At 43.5% G+C, this 26,289-nt stretch overlaps 1 protein-coding gene across 1 annotated transcript; it reads left to right on the plus strand.

The window, feature by feature from the left end:
- On the plus strand, positions 1-23,131 carry LOC115178293 (voltage-dependent calcium channel gamma-4 subunit-like). Its single transcript, XM_029739406.1, has 4 exons — positions 1-488; positions 18,842-18,925; positions 22,120-22,260; positions 22,449-23,131. The coding sequence occupies exons 1-4, from the start codon at positions 272-274 to the stop codon at positions 23,003-23,005; spliced, it is 999 nt and encodes a 332-aa protein (XP_029595266.1). The 5' UTR covers positions 1-271; the 3' UTR covers positions 23,006-23,131.
- Positions 23,132-26,289: the final 3,158 nt, after the last annotated feature.

Below are 26,289 nucleotides of genomic sequence, written 5' to 3' on the forward strand. Positions count from 1 at the left end.
AAGAAACGTGCAAGTTTATAAAATTCAACCTGTGGAGGGAGGAATCAACGACTTCTGCGATGTGAACTTTGGGGAATTAAATCCATGAGAAGCGTGAAAAGGAAAAAGCTACTGAACTTAACCATTAAGAAGCACTCCAGTTTAAGTTTACATGAAAGTGATGTTCTAGAAAAAAGAAACACCCATATTCTGCCGCACCAATTCGCCATATGGTTAGAGCGCGTGCCTCTTTAGTGTGTTTATAGCCCGTTGTGGATTATTATGAGGCGTCATGGCGTGGTGTGACCGTGGGTGTCAGATACTGCTTACCATCGTGGGCGCTTTTGCAGCTTTCAGTCTGATGACAATAGCTATTGGGACCGACTACTGGCTCTATTCTCGGGCGTACATATGTAACGCCACCAATGTCACCACGGACGACATGCAACCCAAGAAAACTAGAGGCGACCTGACGCACTCCGGACTGTGGCGGATTTGTTGTATAGAAGGTACTTTGTCAGCTTTCTGGTCTATTATTTATAGTTTTTTTTTCTTTTGGTTAATATAGGAAAGTTTCTGATGTATGAATCATTGAATACTTTGTGTGTTGGGGGCGTTTGGGGAAAAACATAGGTGACAAAACCATTTCTACACTGAAATAAACTGTCCATGCACAGAGTAAAAAGTTGTTAGGGCGTTTGATAGAAGCTGGTGTAGGCTACTCGTGCGTGCACGCTCAGTAATTGTGGGCGCGTTATACCATTATGTATCCCTGTGCGTAACGCAATGTATTAGGCCTACTTTATATTTTTGCGTCGGATATGACGTGGCCTCGTTACCATATAGTGTACATGCATAATGCACGGCTGTATGGAAATGTGCAATAGAACTAATTCGTAGCCTACTCAACCCGTTTATAATCAATGGCTGTTACTTTTAGGAGTGCAAAACTACGAGTTTAACTTCAGACTGTTTAGATGCGCTTCTCCAAACGGCGGTTCTTTGTCCATCCAGTTCAGCGTATGTGATGCTGTTGCTTGGCAACTACACCTAAGCCATTGCTATGGAAACATGAGTGAGATTTAGAAATAGTTATCTGCAAATAGGGTTAACTTTAATCAAATTCAAAGCATGTATGTTTTTCCACCAACACGAGATGGAACGAATATGTACGTTACTTTCTCGTTTCAACATAAGACCTGGGTCGGGCTTTGCTAAGAGAGTTGCACAGCAATGAAAGATTCAGTCAACTTTATTTCTAATGTCTACCCATTTGAGCCAGGTGCTGAGAATTGTATCTATCAAAATACATCTTAATCAATACGATAAATCTGTTAATTAAGTGGCGTCCTTCGATATGGTCACATCCAGAGCAATATAGCATCTAAATGACATAATGGATAATGAATGGATGCTGGGTCTCTACTTTTTCCCACCAAAACCCAGTTATTTACTCTTCTCCATTGAAGTAGCCACTAGCCAGCTCTTCCAGATTACTTGCGTCATTGTTAGGCGAAATCAACCGCTGTAGTGTTGCGACTGGGAAATGATTCTCTAGCGAACTGCAAGCGAACTGTAGTGCACTTGCGTAAATTGGCCCGGGGAAAGATGGACACTTCCACTTATCAGTTCGATTATCAAACCTTGCTATATGATACAAAAGTGATTTGTTAGGTAAATATGACTTGTTATTTCTTCTGTAGGTTAGCAAGTGAAGTATTGAATACAACTCGTTTCTACAAAGTCGAATCAAGTGCGCATGAAAATCGAGCCGGCTGATTTGGAGCTGTCCATTGTGCGTGGTGCTGAAACGTGTCTTCACATAGCGCAGCGGAAAGCGATGACTCCCTTGAGAGAATACTAACGCAACTGGAGAAGACCATTTCAACTTCCACAGTCAATATGTTTTGAGTAACAGCATAAATTACAAGCTACAGACAGCTAAATTAAATCATTCAGTGGCAAAGAAGAATACTAACACACAGAGAGATAGAGAGAGCGAGGAAGAGGGCGAGAAAAGTCGAGGTTGACAAAAAATACAAGTCTCAATCATTGCTATTCCATGCATGTCCCCAGCTAGGCAACACAATGTCAAGTGGCAACATTACCCACTATCCTCTTACCCTTTCTCTACTTTTCTCCAACCCCTAACATGTATGTAGCGAACTATAAGTTACCAAATTGGCCTCGCACTGCTCATCTCTTCAACGAAGTGTTCCAAATGGAAAGCTCTTTATTTAGTGCCTTGTAAAACAAAAATGGTCTTAGCTGCGGGAGAGCACAGGGGAGGCTTTTAAGACGCGCACGGAACAACTTGAGTCTTGTACCCAGCTCGCCTTAAATCAAACAAGAACTCCCACTTAACCAGCGCTTCCCTCCTGTGTCTCTCTCTCTCTCTCTGTGTCGACGGGAGACGAGATGACGCACTTCAAAGAGAGAGAGAGTGAGAGCGAAAGAGACAAAGTGGGAGGGGTCTTATTTACTTCCTTCTAAGTAGATAAGACACATGTTGAATGACTGTCAATCTCTCAGATGGGTTCTTTCTTTGTGTTATTGAATGGCTTTTGGTTTTGAGTAGCTATTGTTGCTTTCCAGACTGAATAAGAAAGGCTGCTTGATGATAATGAGGATGATGCATGGGTCTTGTTGGGTGTTTTGCTCGGTGAGGTAATTGTTGAATGATGTTTGCAGTAAGCAAAGGGGCGTCGTGAGAGACTGTTTATAGCTAGCAAAACACATTTTGGGGGTTTAAAATCATTGTGTTGTGTGTGTGTACGCAGGTCTACGCGCACACCCGCCAGTCCCCGTATGAAAACATGAGTAAGATGTCAAAGGGCTCCTCTGACATGTAGGCATGAAATGTGCTTCTTGGGCACCAGGAGGAGGTTGCCATGGCAATGCTATGCTGAGTAATAAAGGATGAACTGTTGTCTCGCAGGCAGACTGAGTTTCCACTAGTTACCACAGGCAAAGTCAAAGTCAAATTTGTCTATATCGTAAAAATTCATGAAAATATTGTTTTTTATTTTTGGTCTTAATTTAAGCTTAGGTTAGGCATAAGGTTAGTAGTGTGGTTATGGTTCGATTTAAAATCACATTTTAAGAAGAGAAATTGTAGAATTAAGCAGGGTATATGACTTTGTGGCTGTGGTAACTAGTGATGACTGACAGACGGGAGAGAAACCCCCCTGCTCTCCCCTACTTCTCTCTGTTAGCTCTTTCTGCACATCTCCATCAGTTAAAAAACCTCTTAGCGCACGGATCCTGCAGAGCGCCAAATTCAAAATAAAAGAATCGTAATATTAGACATTCATGAAAATACAAGTGTCTTACATGGTTCAAAAGCTTAGAATCTTGGTAATCGAACTGCGTTGTCAGATTTCAAAAAGGCTTTACGGCGAAAGCCTTGCATTCGATTGAATGAGGACAGCGCCTTACATTAACATATTTTCCAAACCAGCACAGGCGTCACAAAATCAGAAATAGCGATAAAATAAATCACTTACTTTTGAAGATCTTCCTCTGTTTGCAATCCCAAAGGTCCCAGCTACACAATGAATGGTCATTTTGTTCGATAAAGTCCTTCTTTATATCCCAAAAACGCCGTTTAGTTGGCGCCATTGAATTCAATAATCCACTCCTTCAACATGCATACAAAGGATTCCAAAAAGTTACCAGCAAAGTTCGTCCCAACAAGTAAAACTGTATTAATCCTCAGGTTGTCTAATATCTAAATAAATGATAATATTTAATACGGAGAATACTATGTTCAATAGCAAAGGAAAAGAACGAAGAGCGCTCCCTCATTCACACGCGCAAAAAGACTACTTTTGCCTTGGCGCTCACCTTGGAAAGACTACAAATACTTCTTCATTTAAAATAAACAAGCCTAAAACCTTGTATAAAGACTGTTGATATCTAGTGGAAGCCATAGAAACTGCAATCTGGGAGGCGGAAATTAGATCTTTCAGTAGCATTGCATTGGAAGTCATTGGGAGCTCAAAAAAAACAGAATTCTGAATGGATTTTCCTCCGATTTTTGCCTGCCATATCAGTTCTGTTATACTCACAGACATTATTTTAACAGAGTGTTTTCTATCCAATTATACCAATGATATGCATATCCTAGCTTCTGGGCCTGAGTAACAGGCAGTTTACTTTGGGCACGTCAGAGAGGCGGAAATTCAGGAAAATAGACCGTGCGCTGAGAGGTTAAAAAAATTAAAATGCCTCCCGAGTGGCGCAGCAGTTTAAGGCACAGCATCACAGTGCTTGAGGGGTTACTACAGCCCCGAGTTCGATCCCAGGCTGTATCACAGCTGGCTGTGACCGGGAGACCCATGAGGCAGCCCTGCCTCGTCCAGGTTAGGGGAGGGTTTGGCTGGCCGGGATTTCCTTGTTCCATCGCGCTCTAGCTACTCCTTGTGGCAGGCCGGGCGCCTACAAGCTGACTTCAGTCACCAGTTGTACAGCGTTTCCTCCGACACATTGGTGTGGCTGGCTTCTGGGTTAAGCGAGCAGTGTGTCAAGAAGCAGTGCGACTTGGCAGGGTCGTGTTTCGGAGGATGCATGGCTCTCGACCGTCACCTCTCCCGAGTCCGTACAGGAGTTGCAGCGATCGGACAATACTAACTACCAATTGGGGAGAAAAGGGGGTAAAAGTACAAAAAATAAAACAAATGAAATCTAGCCGTGATGCGAGCTGGGGTCGGCAGACACTGAGGAATCTTTTGTTGTGAAATATAGTGAAAACGGAGCACATCAACAGTCATGCTTGCACCTTTGTTGCTGAAAACCCCGTCTCACATTTGATATAATTTCATAAACCATGTCGCGGGCCATTTAAAACTACTAATGGGCCACTGATTGTTGTTTTGATAAACTACTTTGTTCAGTCATGTTACCTATCTAGCTAGCTAAACATCCTGGTAACTTGACCAATAGTCTATGCACAAATGTGGATTGCACAGGAAGAATGGAAAAGGAATAGATAGCCCACTCAAAGGAATGTGCTTCAAAGGTAAGATGCATATGCCTAATATAAATAATTCAAAACTATATCTTAATCAAAAATCTATATTTTTCCGGTGTTCCTTCAATTGTTTTCTAAGTTGGGAGCAGTGTGTGTGTGTTTGTGTGTGTGAGAGCGAGTGAACGAGTGAGTGAGACCTTGAGTCCATAATAGATTCAGAGTACTGCCCTGTATCCAACGCTACAGCGTACATCAGAACCAATGCTAATTATATCTCCCTCTAAATCTCCTGGGTAAATCATGACTCTGTATGCTTAGCTGATACGCACATAGACACTTCTATAGGCCGAGCGATACCTCCTTAGGGTTTTGTTAGAACATTGGGCTACAATTCATGTCAAGAGAGAGTGATGTGAGTCTGCGTGTGTAAGAGAGAGAGGATGTGTGTGAGAGAGGGAGTAAGTGAAAGAGAGAAGGTGTGTGAGGGAGGTAGAGTAAGTATGTGTGAAATATACAGCGTAAAGTTATCTGAAGAGTAAGTTAAAGATGGTTTCATAGTGTGTTTCCCCCTTACTGCCACAATGATATGCAGATCAATATGCATTTATATTCCGGACCTTACTACATTCCTCCTGCTAAATGACAGGTAGGCCTTTGGATATGAGGAAATCAGCTATTTTCTGCAGTAGGGATAGCCTATTCTATACTGAACAAAAATATCAATGCAACATGTAAAGGTGTTGGTCCCATGTTTCATGAGCTGAAATAAAAGACCCCATAAATGTTCCATGCAAACAAAAGCTTATTTCTCTCAATGCTCATTTCTCTACCATAAGCCGCCTCCAATGTTGTTTTCGAGAATTTGGCAGTACGTCCAACCAGCCTCACAACCGCAGACCACGTGTAACCATGCCACCCCAGGACCTCCACATCCGGCTTCTTCAACTGAGGGATTGTCTGCGACCAGCCACCTGGACAGCTGATGAAACTGTGGGTTTGCACACCTGAAGAATTTCTGCACAAACTGTCAGAAACCGTCTCAGCAAAGTTAATCTGCGTGCTCGTAGTCCTCACCAGGGTCCGTACCTGACTGCAGTTCGACGTCGTAACAGACTTCAGTGGGCAAATGCTCACCTTCGATGACCACTGGCACGCTGGAGAAGTGTGCTCTTCATAGATGAAAATTGGTTTCAACTGTACCAGGCAGATGGTAGAACACATGGCGTTGTGTGGGCAAGTGGTTTGCTGATGTCAACGTTGTGAACAGAGTGCTTCAGGGTGGTGGTGGGGTTATGGTATGGGCGGGTATAAGCTATGGACAATGAACACAATGGCATTTTATCGTGGGCCCCCCGGCACCCGAACATCCAGGTGTCTGGCCAGGTTAAGATTTTTCTTTAAGGAATCCCCAAGGTCGATCTGATGCCTTCCAGCTAATATGGAAACCAAGGGGGAGTGCACTCCACTTGCCAAGTGGGAGAGCTGAGGGGTCCGGGCACAGGTAAAGGTGAAAGAAGTCCTACTGTCCATGTGTCGACGGTGGTGGAGCAGACAGGACCATCCAGGGATGGCTCTCTTCCAGGATCGTCTCACCCTGTTGGTTGCCATGTGCCCATACCGTGTCCGTCTGTTGTTAGGTCCTAGGTATTTCAACAGGCAAAACGACAGAGTTACTCCCTTCCAGGATCCTCACTCTAAATTGATTGCCGTGTATCGGCGCCTAGCTGGTCTGTCATAGCGTTCTTGGTGTCAGGCAAAAACCATCGAGGGCCGTTCCCTTCCAGGATCCCAGCATCTCAGTCGGTTGCCATGTGTCCATACCAAGTTGGTCCGTCATTGAGTCATGAGTGTTTGAGTAGACAAAAACCCAGGCGGCAAGGTCCTCTCTACGGTTGTCAAGCATCCGCACTCAGTACTTTGTCCTTCATCCTAGTAGGTGCGTACTTAGTTTAGGATCAGGCACAAACCATAGAGGGCCATTCCCTTCCAGGATCCTAGCTTCTCAGTCGGTTGTCATGCATCCACCCCAAGTACTCCGTCCTTCATACTCAGTGGTTCAGACGGCAGGATCGTGGTGTTCCCTTAGGGTGTCATGTTTAGCCAGTGAGTTTTCCGTTGTTAAGTCTTTTCATAGTCGTCCAGCGCGAGGCTGGGGGTCCGCCGGTCTTCCAAGGTTATGGTGTTGAATCCTCTTCCCCGCCAAACCGCATCTGGAACCCCCTCTAGGTGCCAAGGTCCCGGGGACCTGCAGACGCGCCACGCAATCCCAAAGCCCATTTCACCAACACTCCATCGGAGACATCCCATGCCACCAGCCATTCTTGGGCAAACTCTAAAGAGGCAGCAGGCTGGCACTGTCCGGGTAGCTCTGCCGGGTGAAGGTGTATCGTTGGCCGCTAGTCTGCCCCGCATACTCCTAGGGCACTCTCATCTGGCTCCAAGGTGCAGAGGTGGCAGGTTCGCTCGAGGTCTTAAAGATGGGGAAGACCCACCGTCCAGTCTCATGGGCCACTGGATAATTACTTCCAATACTGTAGTTTGCGCCCTCATGTTTGGATTTGGATGGGCCTAGTTACTTTAGGGAAGGCCAGGTGCACCAGCGAGAGGACCGAAGGTTGCAGGAGTGTTAGTCCTCTCAGTCTGGTGAGGGTGTTGGTGGGTTGTAGAGTTGTCTTTTCGTAGGTGGGTGGGTGAGTAGGTGGGTGGGTGGAAGGGTGTGAGTAGATGTTGTGTTGAAATGTAGGAGGGTTATCACCTCAGTGTGTTTTTTGTTGTTCCCTCTGTGGCTAATGACAAAGGGGCTCTGCTGTTGTGTCTAGGGTTGCAAAGGGTCGGAAACTTTCCGGTGAATTTCCGGAATTTTTGGAAACATTTTCCATGGGAAGTTAAGCCCGGGAATTTGGGGAATTTTGCTTAAATCCATCAAAAAGTTAGCTTATAACAGTGAACCTTTTTTGTGGGTTACACATAAGGCAATTATAGGTATTGTGGCATATTTTGGTTAAACTATCCCCAATTCAATGGAATTGCAACCTTCTGCATGCATAGTACATTCTTCCATCACATGTGCAGTGCACTCTTCCATCACATGTACAGCTGATTCTCAAGCTCTTACACACTAATGAGATCCTATTGAGCCCGCACTACTACACTGTCTGAGCCAAAGACTACATGTTTTCTGGTAAGTTTTGATTACAATACTGGGTGGGGTGAATATATTTTATATGACATACATTATTTTTTGTTAACTAGTAAATAGTAGCCTACAACAAAGTGTGTTTAAATCATTTCTAACTTGTTAAGAAATTTCTGCTAGTTAGTTTTTTCTACCTTGTGGGTTTTAGCTTGCTCGAGCCAGCTAACTGAGGAGTGTTAATTCACCTGTTTCCATACATGTTTCATTTTAAAATGTATCTTATAAAGGAGTTGTATAATCCAACTGCTTAACTATTTATCTGTACATGGAATTGTATTTGGGTTTTTTTACTCATTTTTTTCTAATCTTTACAGGAAAATGCCACGGGCATTATCTGATGTGTGGAGACATTTCACTGCAGCTAATATAAAAGCTTTTTTGTTTTGTTTACTGTGCCAAATAATATGTGAAGAATGCAACAAAGATGCAGAATCATATGGCATAAAGTTCCCTCAGCGCTCACAACCTCTGACAAAATTCCCTCTACTTCTATTCGAGGTGAAAATGATGAATCAGACACCTTATCCATAGCAACAGCTCATGGTCCTCCTGGAATCAGAAGTTTTTGTTTTAATCAATCGAGGAATGTAGTCAGAGAAATGCTGATGAATGTCTTGCTCGAGCTGTGTAAATCAACTTGTTCACCTCTGATGCTCACAGGCAATGTGTATTGGAAGAGATTTCTGAATGTTCTTCGCCCAGCATACACCCCTCCAACCAGACATGCTTTATCTACTCATTTGCTGGATGCAGAGTTCAAGTGAAAGTCAAGCAAATCATAGAGAAAGCAGACTGTATTGCAACCATCTCTGATGGGTGGTCGAATGTTCGACAGAATAAGAGCACCACATTGAAGCAGCCCAGCAACACCCGTTGGTGTGGTGTTGTCATCATGTTTGACAGTCTCCTGGAGGGGAAGGACTCTCTCCAAGAAATGACATATCATAGTCTGCCGATATGGACAGCACCATCAAGAGGATCCTCCTGGATGATGTATTTTGGGAGAGTGGTAAGCAGCCTGAAACTCCTGAAACCTATACTGTGAGGGAAAAAAGTATTTGAACCCCTGCTGATTTTGTACGTTTGCCCACTGACAAAGAAATGATCAGTCTATCATTTTAATGGTAGGTTTATTTGAACAGTGAGAGACAGAATAACAAAAATAAAATCCAGAAGAACGCGTGATGGTTTTGTTGGATGGCGTCCTAATGTGTTGAGTGGGATGGGTTGGTTGGGATGACAGAGACGTAGATGGCGACGGGCGGTGGAAGAGGAGAGTCATAACCGAGTTGGCATTAGGGGGTTCCGGAGTTGTAGAGAGATTTTTTTTGGTGGGTCCCTGGGGTGTAGTGTGGGTGTCCGGTTGGGGTAACCAATGTTGCTGGATTTAAGGTGTCATTGTGGTGTGGTCTGTTTTTCGGTGGTGTTCCAGTGCTGTCCTGAGATTGCAGGAGGGCTGACTGTGGGATCCTTGAAGGTGGGGAGGCCATCTCCCTTAGCTGCGAGCAGGTTGATCGTCCACTCTATCCCTTGTCTGGTTCCAGAGTTACGAGTGGGTCTTGGTCTGTAGGGTACCAGACCAGTACCTTCGGCATTTTGAGGCCATGGTCCGTCTTAGCCTCGTCTCCTTCTTCCCCAGTGGTTGAGAGGAAAGGATTGAGATTTGGCTATTCCCCTTGTTCCTGCTGAGTTCCCACCCATTCCACCCTGGTCTGGGCATGGTCGGGTTGGGAAGGCTCAGAGGCCACCTTCACTTCCTCAGTCTCCTCCCGTACAGTCACCCTGGTCAGGGCATGATCTGAACTGGGATCGGGTCATGTTCCTCATCGGAAGCCCTCCCTGTGCCACCATGGTCTGGGTATGGCCGGGTCTTTGGGGTTCCGGGAATGATGGAGAGGGCCTGTCGCCGTGGTAAGGTCTTTGTTCCTGTCCTGTGTTGTGTGGTGAGCCAATCTAGGACTAACAGACTGTCTGTTAGTCCTGGAGTGTGGTGATGGGCTTCCTTCCTCTGATGAGGCTCTCTGTGTATTAGTGTCTTGGATGAGTGTTGCTGTCGCTATCCTCAGCCTCGCTGCCCGTTATGTTACAGGTGAGGGGAGGGTTGAAGCGGCTGTGGTCCTGAGTAGGCCAACTGCCGTGAAGGCTGGGGAGTGAGACCCGGATGTCCTCGAATAGGGGTTCTAGTAGTGGACTACTGAGTTGTTTCTGTGCCCATCTGGTACCTAAGCACCATGCCTCCTTCCTATCTGTGCAGGAGGTGTAGCTGCCAAGGGAGGAGTACATCCTTTCCTCCTCCGTGCTGTAGTGCCTTTCCAACACCTCATGGTTGCGTCTCATCAATAGAGTTGAGGCGAGGGATAGTTCCTCTATGGTGTCATCCGTTTCCCCTGAAGGGGTGAAGAGAGAGATCAATTCTCTCGCCTTTCGTTGGTACCCCGGTGGTAGGGGGCCGCCTGAGAGATATTGGCTGATCGTTTCCAGATGGTGTCGGGCTCTGATGAGCTAAGAGATGATCCTCGCTATAGTGTTGACGCTGGGGTGGAAGGAGGATGAGGGGTTGCTTCCTGGTCTGACCTTGCTGTGATTCGGGTCTGCCGTAGGGAGAACACCCTTGATGGTGCTCCTGGTGTCGTGGCTCCCTGATCCCTTTAGGGGGAGTGGGGAGGGGGAGGAGATGGCTTGTGAAGTGTCCGAGGTCCCTGTAGTAGGAGTGGTGGTCATGGTGGTCTCTGTGTGGTGTCATCCCAGACTGCTCGTGGTACGGGGTCTAGTACCACCTCTGGAGGCATCACTATAGCGGTACCGGACCGGGGATCGGTCCGCCCGTCGCTGAGTGGGCTGCTCTATAGAGTAAGGTGGATCTTTCCAACCAGTTGGGTGTCTAGTGGTCGTAGTAGGGCGGGGATGGAGTCCCAGTAGGTGTTGGTGCTCCGTCCTGTTCTTGTTGCGATGGACGTTGGGGTCAGTGGTGCCATACTGGTGCCAGAGTGTCCAGTCGGGTTCCGCTGTGTTGGTTGTCCTTGGTCTTCCTGTGTAGTTGGAGTGTCTGTTGTAGGTTGTCTCGTGGTGGTATCTGCCCGTACCAAAGGGGGTCCGTTGACCCGTGTTGGTGTCGTAGTAGCCCAGACAGAAGGTGTCTGGGCCTCCCTCATTGGGTGGGGAGCGGTGGTAGCACACGGACTGTGGAGTAGGTGTCCTCAGTTGAGTGGCGTGTTGACCGGGAGGAGCTTCCGGTGTTCTGTCGGTTCTTCTGCCCTGATGGGTGCTGAATCGGGTAGAGGTCCAATTATTCATTGATTATGTGACGTTCCGGAGATGAGACGGGGTTGCTGGCTGGAAAATGTTTCCGGTGGCCCATCGGTGCGTCTCCTTTTATAGGAGGTAGAGGGTCTGAAGGATCATCTCCTTTTATAGGAGGCAGAGGGTCTGAAGGATCGTCGTTGACCAGGTAAAGCATCTGGTTGTCCTTCGTAGCGTCTTCGGGATTCGGGATCCATGCTGGGCATGGAGGTCGTTGAAGTCCTGATCGGTAGTCGTTGTATTATCGTTCTTTCGTTGGTATCTTTTTTTGGAGTCAGTCTCCTGGAAGTACTTCGACCAAGGGGTGCTGAGACTGAACATATGCTCTTCTTTTATAGAGAGAAGGGGCGTGGTCTAATAGGTGTTGAGGATTCCTATTGGTGCATGATGTGTTCATGCACTGAGCATGTGAGGTGTATGGCCGATTCATCCAATCAGAATGCAGTATCCATAGTGGCTAGTTTGGGATATCAATGTCATCTGGAGATCCGGTGGTATAGGGATCCTGCGTTATTGAGATGGAGGGCCTGTTCCATTGATTACAATGGTGAAGGCTTGTAACGTTGTTCCCTACGGGAAATTGCATTGGAGTGTGCGCCCTTACCTTGGGTGCTGTTTCCGTTGTGGACCAATGATTGGTCCAGGAGGTAAGAGTGCCACTGCGTGTGATTAAAGTGAGCCCTTGGTGGAGTTCCTGTGTGTTCCATTGACCTGTGTGTTAGTGTTAGGGAGCGGTGGGCTTATCCTCTATTCTTTTAAGTGCCAAATGCCTGTTCCAAGGGTGGCAGGTCCGGGAGGTGTCAGAGGTAATGGTATACCCCAGGGGGGTTGGAGCCAGCCCGTGTAGATGTTTTTCTGAGGTGTTTTGTAGTCCCACCATCATGTTGATGTCAGGTGACTAGCTGTCTTTCTCTCTCTCTCCCATTGACTTGTATGGTGCGTTGGGCTCTGGTTATACTCTGTTGATTTAGATTTTGGGTGTAGGCCTTTCCTATGCCCAGGGGGTGTTTGGGGCGGTGGTTTGCCATGTTAGGTAGGTGCCCAGACCAGGGGGTCCGTTTTGGAAGTGTTTTGAAGGTCTTAGGATGTCTGTAAAGTTAGGCGTCTATGTTATCGATTTTCCGTAGACTTCATTGTAACGGTAGAGAGCGATGGGCTCTTGTGCTCTGTTGGCCTTGGTTCTTCGTGAGTGTGGGTTAGGGTCCTGGGGCTATAGGAGGTAGAAGTATCCTATGTTGGGGTTGTAACCAGCCCAGAGTTTTGTTCCTGTGAGGTGTTTTTCTATTTTTACAATGCTGTTGAAGTTGGGTGACTGTGTCACCGTTGTCCCATGGGCTATGTAATGTGTTAGAGAGAAGTGCACTCCAGCTGTGTTTTGTTGGTTTTAAATTGGAGTGTGGGCCGCTTTTGGGCCCATGGGATGTCTGGGGCAGTGGCCCACAATGTGGGGGTTGTGCCCAGACCAGGGGGTCTAGTTTGGAGGCGTTTTAGAGGTCTCTCAATCCCTTTCAAGTTGGGCGTCCTGGTCGTAGCTTTCTCATTGATTTCCATTGTGACAGTGGAGACTGTTTGGTGGTAGTTGCTCCAAACCGCAAAATGCTTACGAGCCCTTTCCCAACAATGCAGAGTTAAAAAGTAAGAACATTTGCAAATAAAAATATCAATAGTAACACTATAAATAACAATAATTTTGCTATATACAAGGAGTCCACTCTGGTACCAAGTCAATGTGCAGGGGTATTTATTATTTTAACATTTATTTAACTAGGCAAGTCAGTTAAGAACAAATTCTTATTTACGGCCGTCCAAACCCTAACACGGACGACGCTGGGCAAATTCTGCGGCGCCCTATGGGACTCCCAATCACGGCCGGTTGTGATACAGCCCGGAATCGAACCAGGGTCTGTAGTGACGCCTCTAGCACTGAGATGCAGTGACTTAGACCGCTGTGCCACTTGGGAGCAAATTAGGTAGTGGTAGTTGAGGTAATATGTAGATGTAGGTTGGGGTAAAAGTGACTATGCAATCAGGATAGATAATAAACAAAGTAGTAGCAGCGTATGTGGAGTGTGTTTTGTGTGTGGGTGTGTTTTGTGTGTGTGTCAGTGGAAGTGTGTGTGAATGTGTGGGTAGAGTCCAGTGAGTGTGCATAGAGTCAGTGTAAAAGAGTCAGTGTAAAAAAGGGTCAATGCCATAGTCCGGGTAGCCATTGAAGTCACTGATTGTCCATAGATTCCACTCACCTGGTGTCCTGAATCAGTTCCTGATTAGAGGGGAAGAATAAAAATCTGCAGTCTTGGAGATACCAATCATAGAAATATAGAATCGCCACACACAGACCAATAAACCACTTAAAAAGACATGTTTACATTCCTATCTTGTCTCATAAATGATTGATATCTGTTTTAGAGTGAATTTAGTCCAAGCGTGAAGTAAGTCCTTGTTCATACGCACACTTGACTTGAGTTCCCAACCTCTGGTTGAGGCAGCAATTTCAGTGGAAAGTGAGAAACGTTTCAATATTCATGTCACCGCCATGTTTTATTCTCTTAAAAAGTGCAGAGAAGATTTTCTTAACCAAACTCTTTGAATGGAAGGTGCCTTCAGGCTGAAGAACATCAGAACTCTTTTGTGGGTGTGCAGACTGACTTTCCTGTCCTCAGTTGGTTTCAAATATGGGGGTGAAACTAAGCTTGATACAGCTAGGGGACCTAGGTCTACCTAAATCATCTATAATCTGATATAAATTTCACGTGAGAAGTCAGTTATGCAGTGCATGTGACCTTATGGCAGACATTGTTCTCTCCAGGGTTCAGGCTAAGCTTGGTCAGCCAGTCCAAGCAGGTGATCAATGTTCATAGATAGTGACCTAAACGACAATATATATATATATTTTTTTACAAACGGCCATATCAAATGAAAAGTGTCTTAACAAACACAGGAAACCCCTTCCGGGATGGGAGGCTACTCAATTTACCTCTCATTCGACCATTGCCTGTCAATCACTTGTACCTACCTGTAAGCAAGGGCTGGAACCAGTTCAGGGAACAGAACAGAAAATAACAACACATTAGTAACAGAATCAGAACCGGGAACGAAAGTGATCTATACTGCTCCTTAACAGAACCGTTTTTTTATAAGCATGGGAACCAGTTAAAACCTCTTACATCTAGACGTTCCGCTAGCGGAACACCACTCCAATATCCAATGATAAGGCGTGGCGCGAAATACAAACTCCTCGAAAATCTGAAAACTTCAATTTTTCAAACATATGACTATTTTACAGCATTTTAAAGACAAGACTTTCCTTTATCTAACCACACTGTCCGATTTCAAAAAGGCTTTACAACGAAAGCAACACATTAGATTATGTCAGCAGAGTACCCAGCCAGAAATAATCAGACACCCATTTTTCAAGCTAGCATATAATGTCACAAAAACCAAAACCACAGCTAAATGCAGCACTAACCTTTGATGATCTTCATCAGATGACACTCCTAGGACATTATGTTATACAATACATGCATGTTTTGTTCAATCAAGTACATATTTATATCAAAAAACAGCTTTTTACATTAGCATGTGACGTTCAGAACAAGCATTCCCACCGAACACTTCCGGTGAATTTACTAAATTACTCACGATAAACGTTCACAAAAAACATAATTATTTTAAGAATTATAGATACAGAACTCCTTTATGCAATCGCGGTGTCTGATTTTAAAATAGCTTTTCGGTGAAAGCACATTTTGCAATATTCTGAGTAGATAGCTCGCCATCACGGGCTAGCTAATTTGACACCCACCAAGTTTGGTACTCACCAAACTCAGATTTACTATAAGAAAAATTGGATTACCTTTGCTGTTCTTCGTCAGAATGCACTCCCAGGACTTCTACTTCAACAACAAATGTTGGTTTGGTTCCAAATAATCCATAGTTATATCCAAATAGTGGCGTTTTGTTCGTGCGTTCAAGACACTATCCGAAGGGTGACAAAGGGTGACGCGCGGACGCGTATCGTGACAAAAAAAATCAAAATATTCCATTACCGTACTTCGAAGCATGTCAAACGCTGTTTAAAATCAATTTTTATGCGATTTTTCTCGTAAAAAAGCAATAATATTCCAACCGGGAGACGTCCTTTCCGTTCAAAGACTCAAAATCTAAAATGGACTCTTCACGTGCATGCGCACACCCGTCTCATTGTTCTCAGATCGACCACTTACCAAATGCGCTACTGTTTTTCAGCCATGGACAGCAGAGTCATCATTCAACGTTCTGGCGCCTTCTGAGAGCCTATGGGAGCCTTAGAAATTGTCACGTTACAGCAGAGATCCTTTGTTTTGGATAGAGATGACAAAGAAGGCCAAGAAATGGTCAGACAGGGTACTTCCTGTAAGGAATCTTCTCAGGTTTTGGCCTGCCATTTGAGTTCTGTTATACTCACAGACACCATTCAAACAGTTTTAGAAACTTGGGAGTGTTTTCTATCCAAAGCTACTAATTATATGCATATTCTCGTTTCTGGGCAGGAGTAATAACCATATTAAATCGGGTACGTTTTTTATCCGGCCGTGAAAATACTGCCCCCTATCCATAACAAGTTAATAAAATTATTTTACAGCTTCTAATCCCAAACCATAAAACTGCTGAACAATTAATCAAAATGGCCACCTAAAATATTTGCATTGACACCCCCGTCTTTTGTTTTTACACAGCTGCTACTCGCTGTTTATTATCTACGCATAATCCCTTTACTCCTACCAACATGTAAAAATTACTTTGACTAACCTGTACCCCCGCACATTGACTCGGTACCGGTACCCCTCATTGTTGTTATTTTATTGTGTTATTAATTTTAAATAGTTTTATTTAGTTCATGTAGTAAATATTTTCTTAACTCTATTTTCTTAAAACTGCATTGTTGGTTAAGGGCTTGTAATTAAGCATTTCACGGTAAGGTCTACATCTGTTGTATTCGGCGCATGTGACAAAGTTTTAAGTTCCGGGCAGTTTTTGCAGTCCCACAAAAAAAAAAAAACACATCAATGCGCATATGCAAAGCCCTTACTCTGTCACTCAGAAACGCATTCCAGTGTCTACCTGACAGCTGGAAATCTTTGCCAATGTGTGTAGTCTACTTGCCCCTCTCCCTCCGAAACTACTGTAGCCTACTGAAGTTACAAGCGGGATTCAGAAATTAGGGTGAAGTTATTTATTTAATTCTAATTAACTTTTTCATTGCTAGTTAAGGATACTATAGTTATCACGTTTCACATTGGATTTATTAACTACAAATAGGTAAGACGTGTTTTTAATTCTGGTGCCGCTCTTCACACAGCTTGTTAGCTAGCTAGCTCGCTCTGGTTCAACGTTTGGCCAACTCTCTGAAGTTCATTCATTCAAAGTTCCTCCATAGAAGCTGCTCTTCTCTAGGTATAATTCTGTGGGCCTAATTCAGATAATGCATGTCAATAATGCCCAGCTCTTCAAGCCAAGCCTCCTCCAACATCTCTCGCTCTTTCCCACACGCAAAATTTCTGTCGCATCTCGAGCCCTACAGGTCTGTCCATCGCACATGTAAACAACTATAGATTGCCTACTCCATTGCAAGCCGCTCTATCCGCACTGATTGGTGAATTATTTTAATGTTGAACTAAATGTAAACATTTCAGAGGTTTAAAAAGGAACAGAATGGAACAATATAGTGGCAGGTAGCCTAGTGGTTAGAGCGTTGGGCCAGTAACCGAAAGGTTGTTAGATCGAATCCCCGAGCTGATAAGGTAAAAATCTGTAGTTCTGCCCCTGAACAAGGCAGTTAACACACTGTTCCTAGGCCATTATTGTAAATAAGAATTTGTTCTTAACTGACTTGCCTAGTTAAAAAAAAATATATATATAAACAGCAACTTTTGGGTTTCGAACCGGTTCAAAACTTTATTTTGCATGTTAGAACAGGATATAACCACTAGAGACATCCCTCTAGTGGTGTGGGGGGCTGTGCTTTGGCAAAGTGGGTGGGGTTATATCCTGCCTGTTTGGCCCTGTCCGGGGGTATCATCGGATGGGGCCACAGTGTCTTCTGATCCCTCCTGTCTCAGCCTCCAGTATTTATGCTGCAGTAGTTTGTGTGTCGGGGGGCTAGGGTCAGTCTGTTACATCTGGAGTATTCTCTTGTCTTATCCGGTGTCCTGTGTGAATTTAAATATGCTCTCTCTAATTCTCTCTTTCTTTCTTTCTCTCGGAGGACCTGAGCCCTAGGACCATGCCTCGGGACTACCTGGCATGATGACTCCTTGCTGTCCCCAGTCCACCTGGCCATGCTGCTGCTCCAGTTTCAACTGTTCTGCCTGCGGCTACGGAACCCTGACCTGTTCACCGGACGTGCTTGTTGCACCCTCGACAACTATGATTATTATTATTTGACCATGCTGGTCATTTATGAACATTTTAACATCTTGACCATGTTCTGTTATAATATCCACCCGGCACAGCCAGAAGAGGACTGGCCACCCCTCATAGCCTGGTTCCTCTCTAGGTTTCTTCCTAGGTTTTTGGCCTTTCTAGGGAGTTTTTCCTAGGGAGTTTTTCCTAGCCACCGTGCTTCTTTCACATGCATTGCTTGCTGTTTGGGGTTTTAGGCTGGGTTTCTGTACAGCACTTTGAGATTTCAGCTGATATACGAAGGGCTATATAAATACATTTGATTTGATTTGGTTCTGTTATGGACTGGAAATGATGTATTCTAGTGGTTAGTGTACCACAGTTAGACAGTCTATAACAGAACCATATCTTTTTTTCGTTCTGTTCCACTGTTCTAACCTGCAAAATAAAGTTTTGAACCGGTACGAACCCCAAAAGTTGCTCAGGTCTCTTGGCCCAAGCAAGTCTCTTCGTCTTATTGGTGTCCTTTAGTAGTGGTTTCTTTGTAGCTATTCGACCATGAAGGCCTGATTCACACAGTCTCCTCTGAACAGTTGATGTTGAGATGTGTCTATTACTTGAACTCTGTGAAACATTTATTAGGGCTGCAATTTTTAGGGCTGGTAAACTCTAATGAACTTATTCTCTGTTGCAGAGGCAACTCCGGGTCTTAATTTCCTGCGGCGGTCCTCGCGTTTGATGGTTTTTGCGACTGCACTTGAAGAAACTTCTTCAAACAAATTTCCCGCATTGACTGACCTTCGTCTTAAAGTAATGATGGACTGTCGTTTCTCTTTGCTTATTTGAGCTGTTCTTGCCATAATATGGATTTGGTCTTGGTACTGTATAAAAATCATTAGCCATGTTTCAAATGTCCACTAACCTGCATGAGCTAGAATCAACTTCGACCCTTCTGTGTGAAGTGTGCACTCTTTTATAACAGACTTTCTGTGGTTCTTTTGACTCCACAGGGATCAACAAAGGAAGCTGTCTTCGGATCAATCACTTCCCAGAAGATAACAACTATGACACAGACAGCTCGGAATACATCTTACGTAAGTGCTCATCTCCTGCCACCACATCCAGATGTATTTTCATCCTTTATCATCGTGTGTAAAGCACACAATGCCCATAGATACTCAGTGGTAGCCAGTGGACAAGGGGTGCTTTATCTGTCATAACTCCCTTGGCCCTGGCCCATAGGAGCATGATGTCATGACAGTAATTGGAGCTATGAAGAGAGAGACAGATGGCGTAAGTGCTGGGTTTATATAGAGCCGTCAGTGGTGAAAAAAGTACCCACCCCATTTTCATACTTGAGTAAAAGTTCGTAAATAGAAAATGTAAATAGAAAATGACTCAAGTAAAAGTCACCCAGTAAAATAATACTTAAGTCTAAAAGTATTTGGTTTTAAATATACTGTACGTAAGTATCAAAAGTAAATAGAAATTGCTAACATATACTTAAGTATCAAAAGTTAATAGAAATTGCTAACATATACTTAAGTATCAAAAGAAAATAGAAATTGCTAACATATACTTAAGTATCAAAAGTAAAAGTATAAATAATTTCTAATTCCTTATATTAAGCAAACCAGATGGCACAATTCTTTTTGTACAGATAGCCAGGGGCACACTCCAACGTTGACATAATTTACATAATTTAGTGAGTCCACCAGATCAGATGCAGTAGGAATTAGAGGTCGACCGATTATGATTTTTCAACGCCGATACCGATTATTGGAAGACCAAAAAAAGCCAATATCGGACGATTTTGTTTATTTATTTATTTGTAATAATAACAATTACAACAATACTGAATGAACACTTATTTTAACTTAATATAATACATCAATAAAATCAATTTAGCCTCAAATAAATAATGAAACATGTTCAATTTGGTTTAAATAATGCAAAAACAAAGTGTTGGAGAAGAAAGTAAAAGTGCAATATGTGCCATGTAAAAAAGCTAACGTTTAAGTTCCTTGCTCAGAACATGGGAACATATGAAAGCTGGTGGTTCCTTTTAACATGAGTCTTCAATATTCCCAGGTAAGAAGTTTTAGGTTATAGTTATTACAGGAATTATAGGACTATTTCTCTCTATACCATTTGTATTTCATATACCTTTGACTATTGGATGTTCTTATAGGCACTTTAGTATTGCCAGTCTAACAGTATAGCTTCCGTCCCTCTCCTCACCCCTACCTGGGCTTGAACCAGGAACACATCGACAACAGCCACCCTCAAAGCATTGTTACCCATCGCTCCACAAAAGCCGCAGCCCTTGCAGAGCAAGGGGAACAACTACTCCAAGTCTCAGAGCGAGTGACGTCACCGATTGAAACGCTATTAGCACGCACCCCGCTAACTAGCTAGCCATTTCACACCAGTTACACCAGCCTAATCTCAGGAGTTAGGCTTGAAGTCATAAACAGCTCAATGCTTGAAGCACAGCGAAGAGCTGCTGGCAAACGCACGAATGTGCTGTTTGAATGAATGCTTATGAGCCTGCTGCTGCCTACCATCGCTCTATCAAATTATAGACTTAATTATAACATAATAACACACAGAAATACGAGCCTTTGGTCATTAATATGGTCGAATCTTGAAACTATCATTTCGAAAACGTTTATTCTTTCAGTGAAATACGGAACCGTTCCGTATTTTATCTAACGGGTGGCATCCCTAAGTCTAAATATTGCTGTTACATTGTACAACCTTCAATGTTATGTCATAATTATGTACAATTCTGGCAAATTAATTACGGTCTTTGTTAGGAATAAATGGACTTCACACAGTTCGCAACGAGCCAGGCGGCCCAAACTGCTGCATATACCCGGACTGCTTGCACGGAACGCAAGAGAAGTGACACAATTTCCCTAGTTATAAGAAATTCATGTTAGCAGGCAATATTAACTAAATATGCAGGCTTAAAAATATATTCTTGTGTATTGATTTTAAAGAAAGGCATTGATGTTTATGGTTAGGTACACATTGGTGCAACGACAGTGCTTGCGAATGCGCTTGTTAAATCATCACCCGTTTGGCGAAGTAGGCTGTGATTCAATGAGAAATTAACAGGCACCGCATCGATTATATGCAACGCAGGACACGCTAGATAAACTAGTAATATCATCAACCAACTAGTGATTATGTTAAGATTGATTGTTTTTTATAAGATAGGTTTAATGCTAGCTAGTAACTTACCTTGACTTCTTGCTGCCCTCGCGTAACAGGGAGTCAGCCTGCCATGCAGGCTCCTCGTGGAGTGCAATTTAAGGCAGGTGGTTAGAGCATTGGACTAGTAACCGGAAGGTTGCAAAAACGAATCCCCGAGCTGACAAGGTAAAAATCTGTCATTCTGCCCCTGAACAAGGCAGTTAACCCACCGTTCCTAGGCTGTCATTGAAAATAAGAATGTGTTCTTAACTGACTTGCCTAGTTAAATAAAGGTGTCAAAAAATAAATAAATAAATAAAAATGGTGTCCAAAAATACCAATTACCGGTCGTTATGAAAACTTGAAATCGGCCCTAATTAATCGCCCATTCCGATTAATCGGTCGACCTCTAGTAGGGGTGACCAATTTTCTCTTGATACGTGTGTGAATTGGACCAGTTCCCTGTCCTGCTAAGGATTAAAAATGTAACGAGTACTTTTGGGTGTCAGGGAAAATGTATGGAGTTAAAGTAACTGTTGTCCAAAATATAATTAGTAAAGTAAAGCACAGATACCCCAAAAAACTACTTAAGTACTTTACACCACTGAGAGCTGTGTTTAAGAGTGGTGTGAGTAAGCAGAGGGTGTCTCCAGTATGACTGTTAGAGGGTGTGCTAACCGCTGTTAGCCCTCGCCTGCTGTGTATTGGCAACACCCTTACAAAAATACATTTATAAAACAATGCTAAGAACTAAGAAAAAAGGGCTTGTGTCATAGTTTTATTTTTAACTTGAAAACTGTGTGTTAGTGATGATGCCAAAAATGTCTAGTACTTTACATGTGTTGGCTACATGCATGTAATGCAATAGCAGCCAAAATGGTGCATTAACAATAATGCTAAAAGTACTAGCACACTTCTATGTACATCCATAATGCAATAACAGCAGAAAATGTACAGAGATAGTGAGTTAGTGACGATGCTAAACGTGCTAATGCTGAAACATGCTAATCATCCAAAACATACTAATGTTATAGTCATGCTAATGTTGTAAACATGCTAACCATCCTAACTGCTGTGTACTATACAGGTATAGTGCGGGCCTCCAGCCTCTTCCCCATCCTGAGCAACATTTTGTTGTTGCTGGGAGGACTGTGTGTCGGGGCTGGGAGGATCTACAGCAGTAGGAACAACATCCTGCTCAGCGCCGGCATCCTGTTTGTGGCTGCAGGTAGGTGACGTCACACAGCTATTCAAAATATTGCAATGGCGGCGATTCCTTGCATATTTAGCATTACCTTGGAGTAGACATTACCCACATATTGATGTTTACATATACTGTATATACTTTTGAAAACACTAAGCTACTGTATGGGCAAGGCACTACATTTCTACCTCTTTCTCTATGTATCTCCTCAGGTCTAAGCAACATCATTGGCATCATCGTCTACATCTCCAGTAATGCCGGTGACCCCAGCGACAAGAAGGACGAGGACAATAAGGGCAGCTATGGATACGGCTGGTCTTTCTACTTCGGAGCTCTGTCCTTCATCGTGGCTGAGTCCGTTGGGGTTCTCGCTGTCAACATCTACATCGAGAAGAACAAGGAGACGCGATGCCGGACGAGGCGCGAGTTCATCAAGACCACCTCGTCCACCTCGCCCTACTCCCGTATCCCTAGTTACCGTTACCGGCGGCGACGGTCCCGTTCCAGTTCCCGCTCCACCGACCCGTCCCGAGAGACCTCACCCGTCGGGGTTAAGATGGGAGGAGGAGGGGGAGCAGGCGTAGGAAGTGGAGCAAGCTTTGGGATGCCCATGGGTGGGATCTCCATGTACGCCCTCAGTAGGGACACTATGAAAAGTGGGATAGCTGGGTACTGTAGTCCAGAGCGTGACTCAAGCTTCCTGCAGGTCCACAAATGCTTCCAGAAAGATCTGAAGGAGGGTGTCAACAGGAGAACGACTCCCGTATGAGAGTTGGAATGCATCTCTGAACTTGGTAGGATACAGGAGACTTCACTAAACTGTAAAGGAAACAGTTGGACAACACAGGACCCGGGATCATTGTTGCAACTACAATACACAGACCATCTTCCATGTTGAAAGGTCATAGTTCATATGATGGAGTGTGCTCTTTTCTTTGGTATAACAAATTGCCGTCTGTCTTCGTTTGAATGTGGAGGAGAAATGGACGCTGAAGGATTATTCCAAAAACCTTTGGCGAAGAAACTATAAGTCCATTTACAAAGACTACAGAAACCCAGACCTTTAGAAGCAATGCTTCTGTGATACACGATAAAAAAGTATGTGTTTTGCATATCCCTCAACAAATGGTAGTCATATCTTGTTGTTTTGATGTTGTCAAGTGATAAAACTCACTGGAGGGGTTTGATTTTGCCACTGTAACTGGTGCTATACACTTTCAACACACTTTGAATATTCTGATTACACTCTTAGAAGAAAGGGTTCCAAAATAGTTTTGGGCTGTAGAACCCTTTTTGCTTTTGGGTTCCATGTAGAACAGGTTCTATACTGAACAAAAATATAAAACGCAACATGTAAAGTGTTGGTCCCATGTTTCATGAGCTGAAATAAAAGGTACCAGAAATGTTACATTTTCCCCAAAATCTTATTTCTCTAAAATGTTGTTCACAAATATGTTTACATCCCTATTAGTGAACATTTATCCTTTGCCAAGATAATCCCAAAATAATCCATCCACCTGACAGGTGTGGTATATGAAGGAGCTGATTAAACAGCATGATCATTACAGGCACACCTTGTGCTGGGCACAAGAAAAGGCCACTCTAAAATGTGCAGTTTTGTCAAACAACACAATGCCACAGATGTCTCAGGTTTTGAGAGAGCGTGCAATTGGCATGCTGACTGCAGGAATGTCCCCCAGAGCTGTTGCCAGAAAATGGAATGTTAATTTCTCTACCATAAGCCGCCTCCAATGTTGTTTTAGAGAATTTGGCAGTACGTCCAACTGGCCTCATAACTGCAGACCACATCTAACCTCGCCAGCCCAGGACCTCCACATCCGGCTTCTTCACCTGCGGGATCGTCTGAGACCAGCCATCCAGAGACAGCTGATGAAACTGAGTATTTCTGTCTGTAATAAAGCCCTTTTGTGGGGAAAAACTAATTATAATTGGCTAGGCCTGGCTCCCCAGTTGTTGGGTCTATACCCTCCCCGGCCAACCCATGCCTGTGCACCAGTCATGTGAAATCCATAGATTAGGGCCTAATGAATTTATTTAAATTCACTGATTTCCTTAAATGAACTGTAACTCAGTAAAATCATTGAAATTGTTGCATGTTGCATTTATATTTTTGTTCAGTATACATTAAACCCAAAAAGGTTCTACCCGGAACTAAAAAGGGTTATTCAAAGGGTTCACATATGGGGACAGCTGAAGAACCCTTTTCGGTCCTAGATAGCAAATCTTCTTCTAAAACCTGGGAATTTTGGTAAACTTACTGGAATTTTGTAACCCTAATCCTTCGCTCTAACTGTCATGTGATACTCATCTATCTATCTATCTATCTATCCTCTGTGGTCTTTGTACTACGTATGTTTGTACTATGATCTGACCCACTGCCATACTCTTACTATTAGTAAATATTCAACTACAAACCCTTTGTAGATTGAAAATACGTAAGGAGATGTATGGAAATACATTTTCATGAATAACATTCCAGTCAATATCAATAAGTAGATTTATTTCAATCAAATGGACATTGTCTTTATTGAGTGTTATATATTATTTTCGATTTTGCTCAGGGAAGCTGTATTGGTATCAACTCATTTCCACCCTTATGAAGCGTTACCTATTAGGTATATTATGTAAAAGCATTTATGCTGTTATATCTTGTCTAATGCCATAAAGACTGTCATCAGTGTCCACAAATAGAGGTAAGATCACACTTTAGGCTATGTCTTGTTGTTTATGAATCTACTTCTTAATCATGTACTTCTGTGGAGGATTGTGTGTATGGCAAGCTCCATGTAGAAGTTGCCCGTAGGCACAGGTCTAGCATCAGCTTACCAAAATCCTAACCTTAACCGTGAGGGGATAAAACTTACCTTGGATCAGCATCTTGAGAAAATGTCATTCCCTGATGTGCTGGAAAACTAAAGCCTTGTTCACATTAGCAGTTTGAAATAACTCAAATCTTCCAAAAATTGCATATCCTGCTTGAATATGTTATTTTTCCTGCAGTCTGAACAACCAAAAAGCACATGGAATTGTATAGTTGAAGCCACATTTCTAACCACCTCTGTAGGGGGTTTAAAGTCAGATACAAATCTGATTCCTGGCCATGCGACTTGTGTCGGAACGGTCAAATCTGATTTATTTGCCCTTGAGTGGGTTTTAGGCTGTTATTTTGAATATCTTGTTTCTTTTTAGCTACACTTTGACAGTTTGACAAGAACATGTGGTAGCCAACTAACGTTAGTTAAACAAATGAGTGAATGAGCTAGACCGCTACCTAGCTAGCTAGTTGACTGCTGTGGCTAGCCAAAAAGGACTTGTTTTGAAAGTTGGATAATTTTATCCTTTGAGGCTTTAAAAGTGATCTTACACTATAATTTTGAACATTCAAAACAACTGGGAAACATCCATGGCAGGCATTGTTGTCACTTTAACTTGCTACATAACTTCTGAGCGACAGGAAGTAGGAGCACCACTACCAATCAGCCTACACCACTGCATACACACCCGTTGTTACTATGACAACTAGCGTAGCCATGTCAGCAAATGACTTCTGTCTGAACACACATCCGGTTTGGTAACTTGATGTTTGGACAGTCAATATTCCAAAAAAGGATTTGAAAACAAAACTGATTTGAGCATTAAAGCCTGCAGTGTGAACAAGGCTTAAAAGGCCCCTATTCAGAGCCAACTTCCTTTAAATGGGATCTTCTGTGTATCACAGTACACAACCTTGTTCATGGTGTTAACTTCCCCCTCACATTGAGCTAATGAGGCAGGCTTGATAGGCCTGGAATGCTCCATTCTGTGGCAGCACGAAAGGCATTAAGGTATTAAGACATTACGAGCATCCACAGGGTGTGAATGAAGGAAATCAACATCAAGTCACTTCAAGCATGAGTCTACTAACAGACTCCAATACAGTGGCAAGAACAAGTATGTGAACCCTTTGGAATTACCTGGATTTCTGCAGAAATTTGTCCTAAAATTTGATCTGAGCTTCATCTTAGTCACAACAACAGACAAACACAGTGTGCT

Source organism: Salmo trutta, chromosome 38 (assembly GCF_901001165.1).
Source record: "Salmo trutta chromosome 38, fSalTru1.1, whole genome shotgun sequence".
Lineage (NCBI taxonomy): Eukaryota > Metazoa > Chordata > Actinopteri > Salmoniformes > Salmonidae > Salmo > Salmo trutta.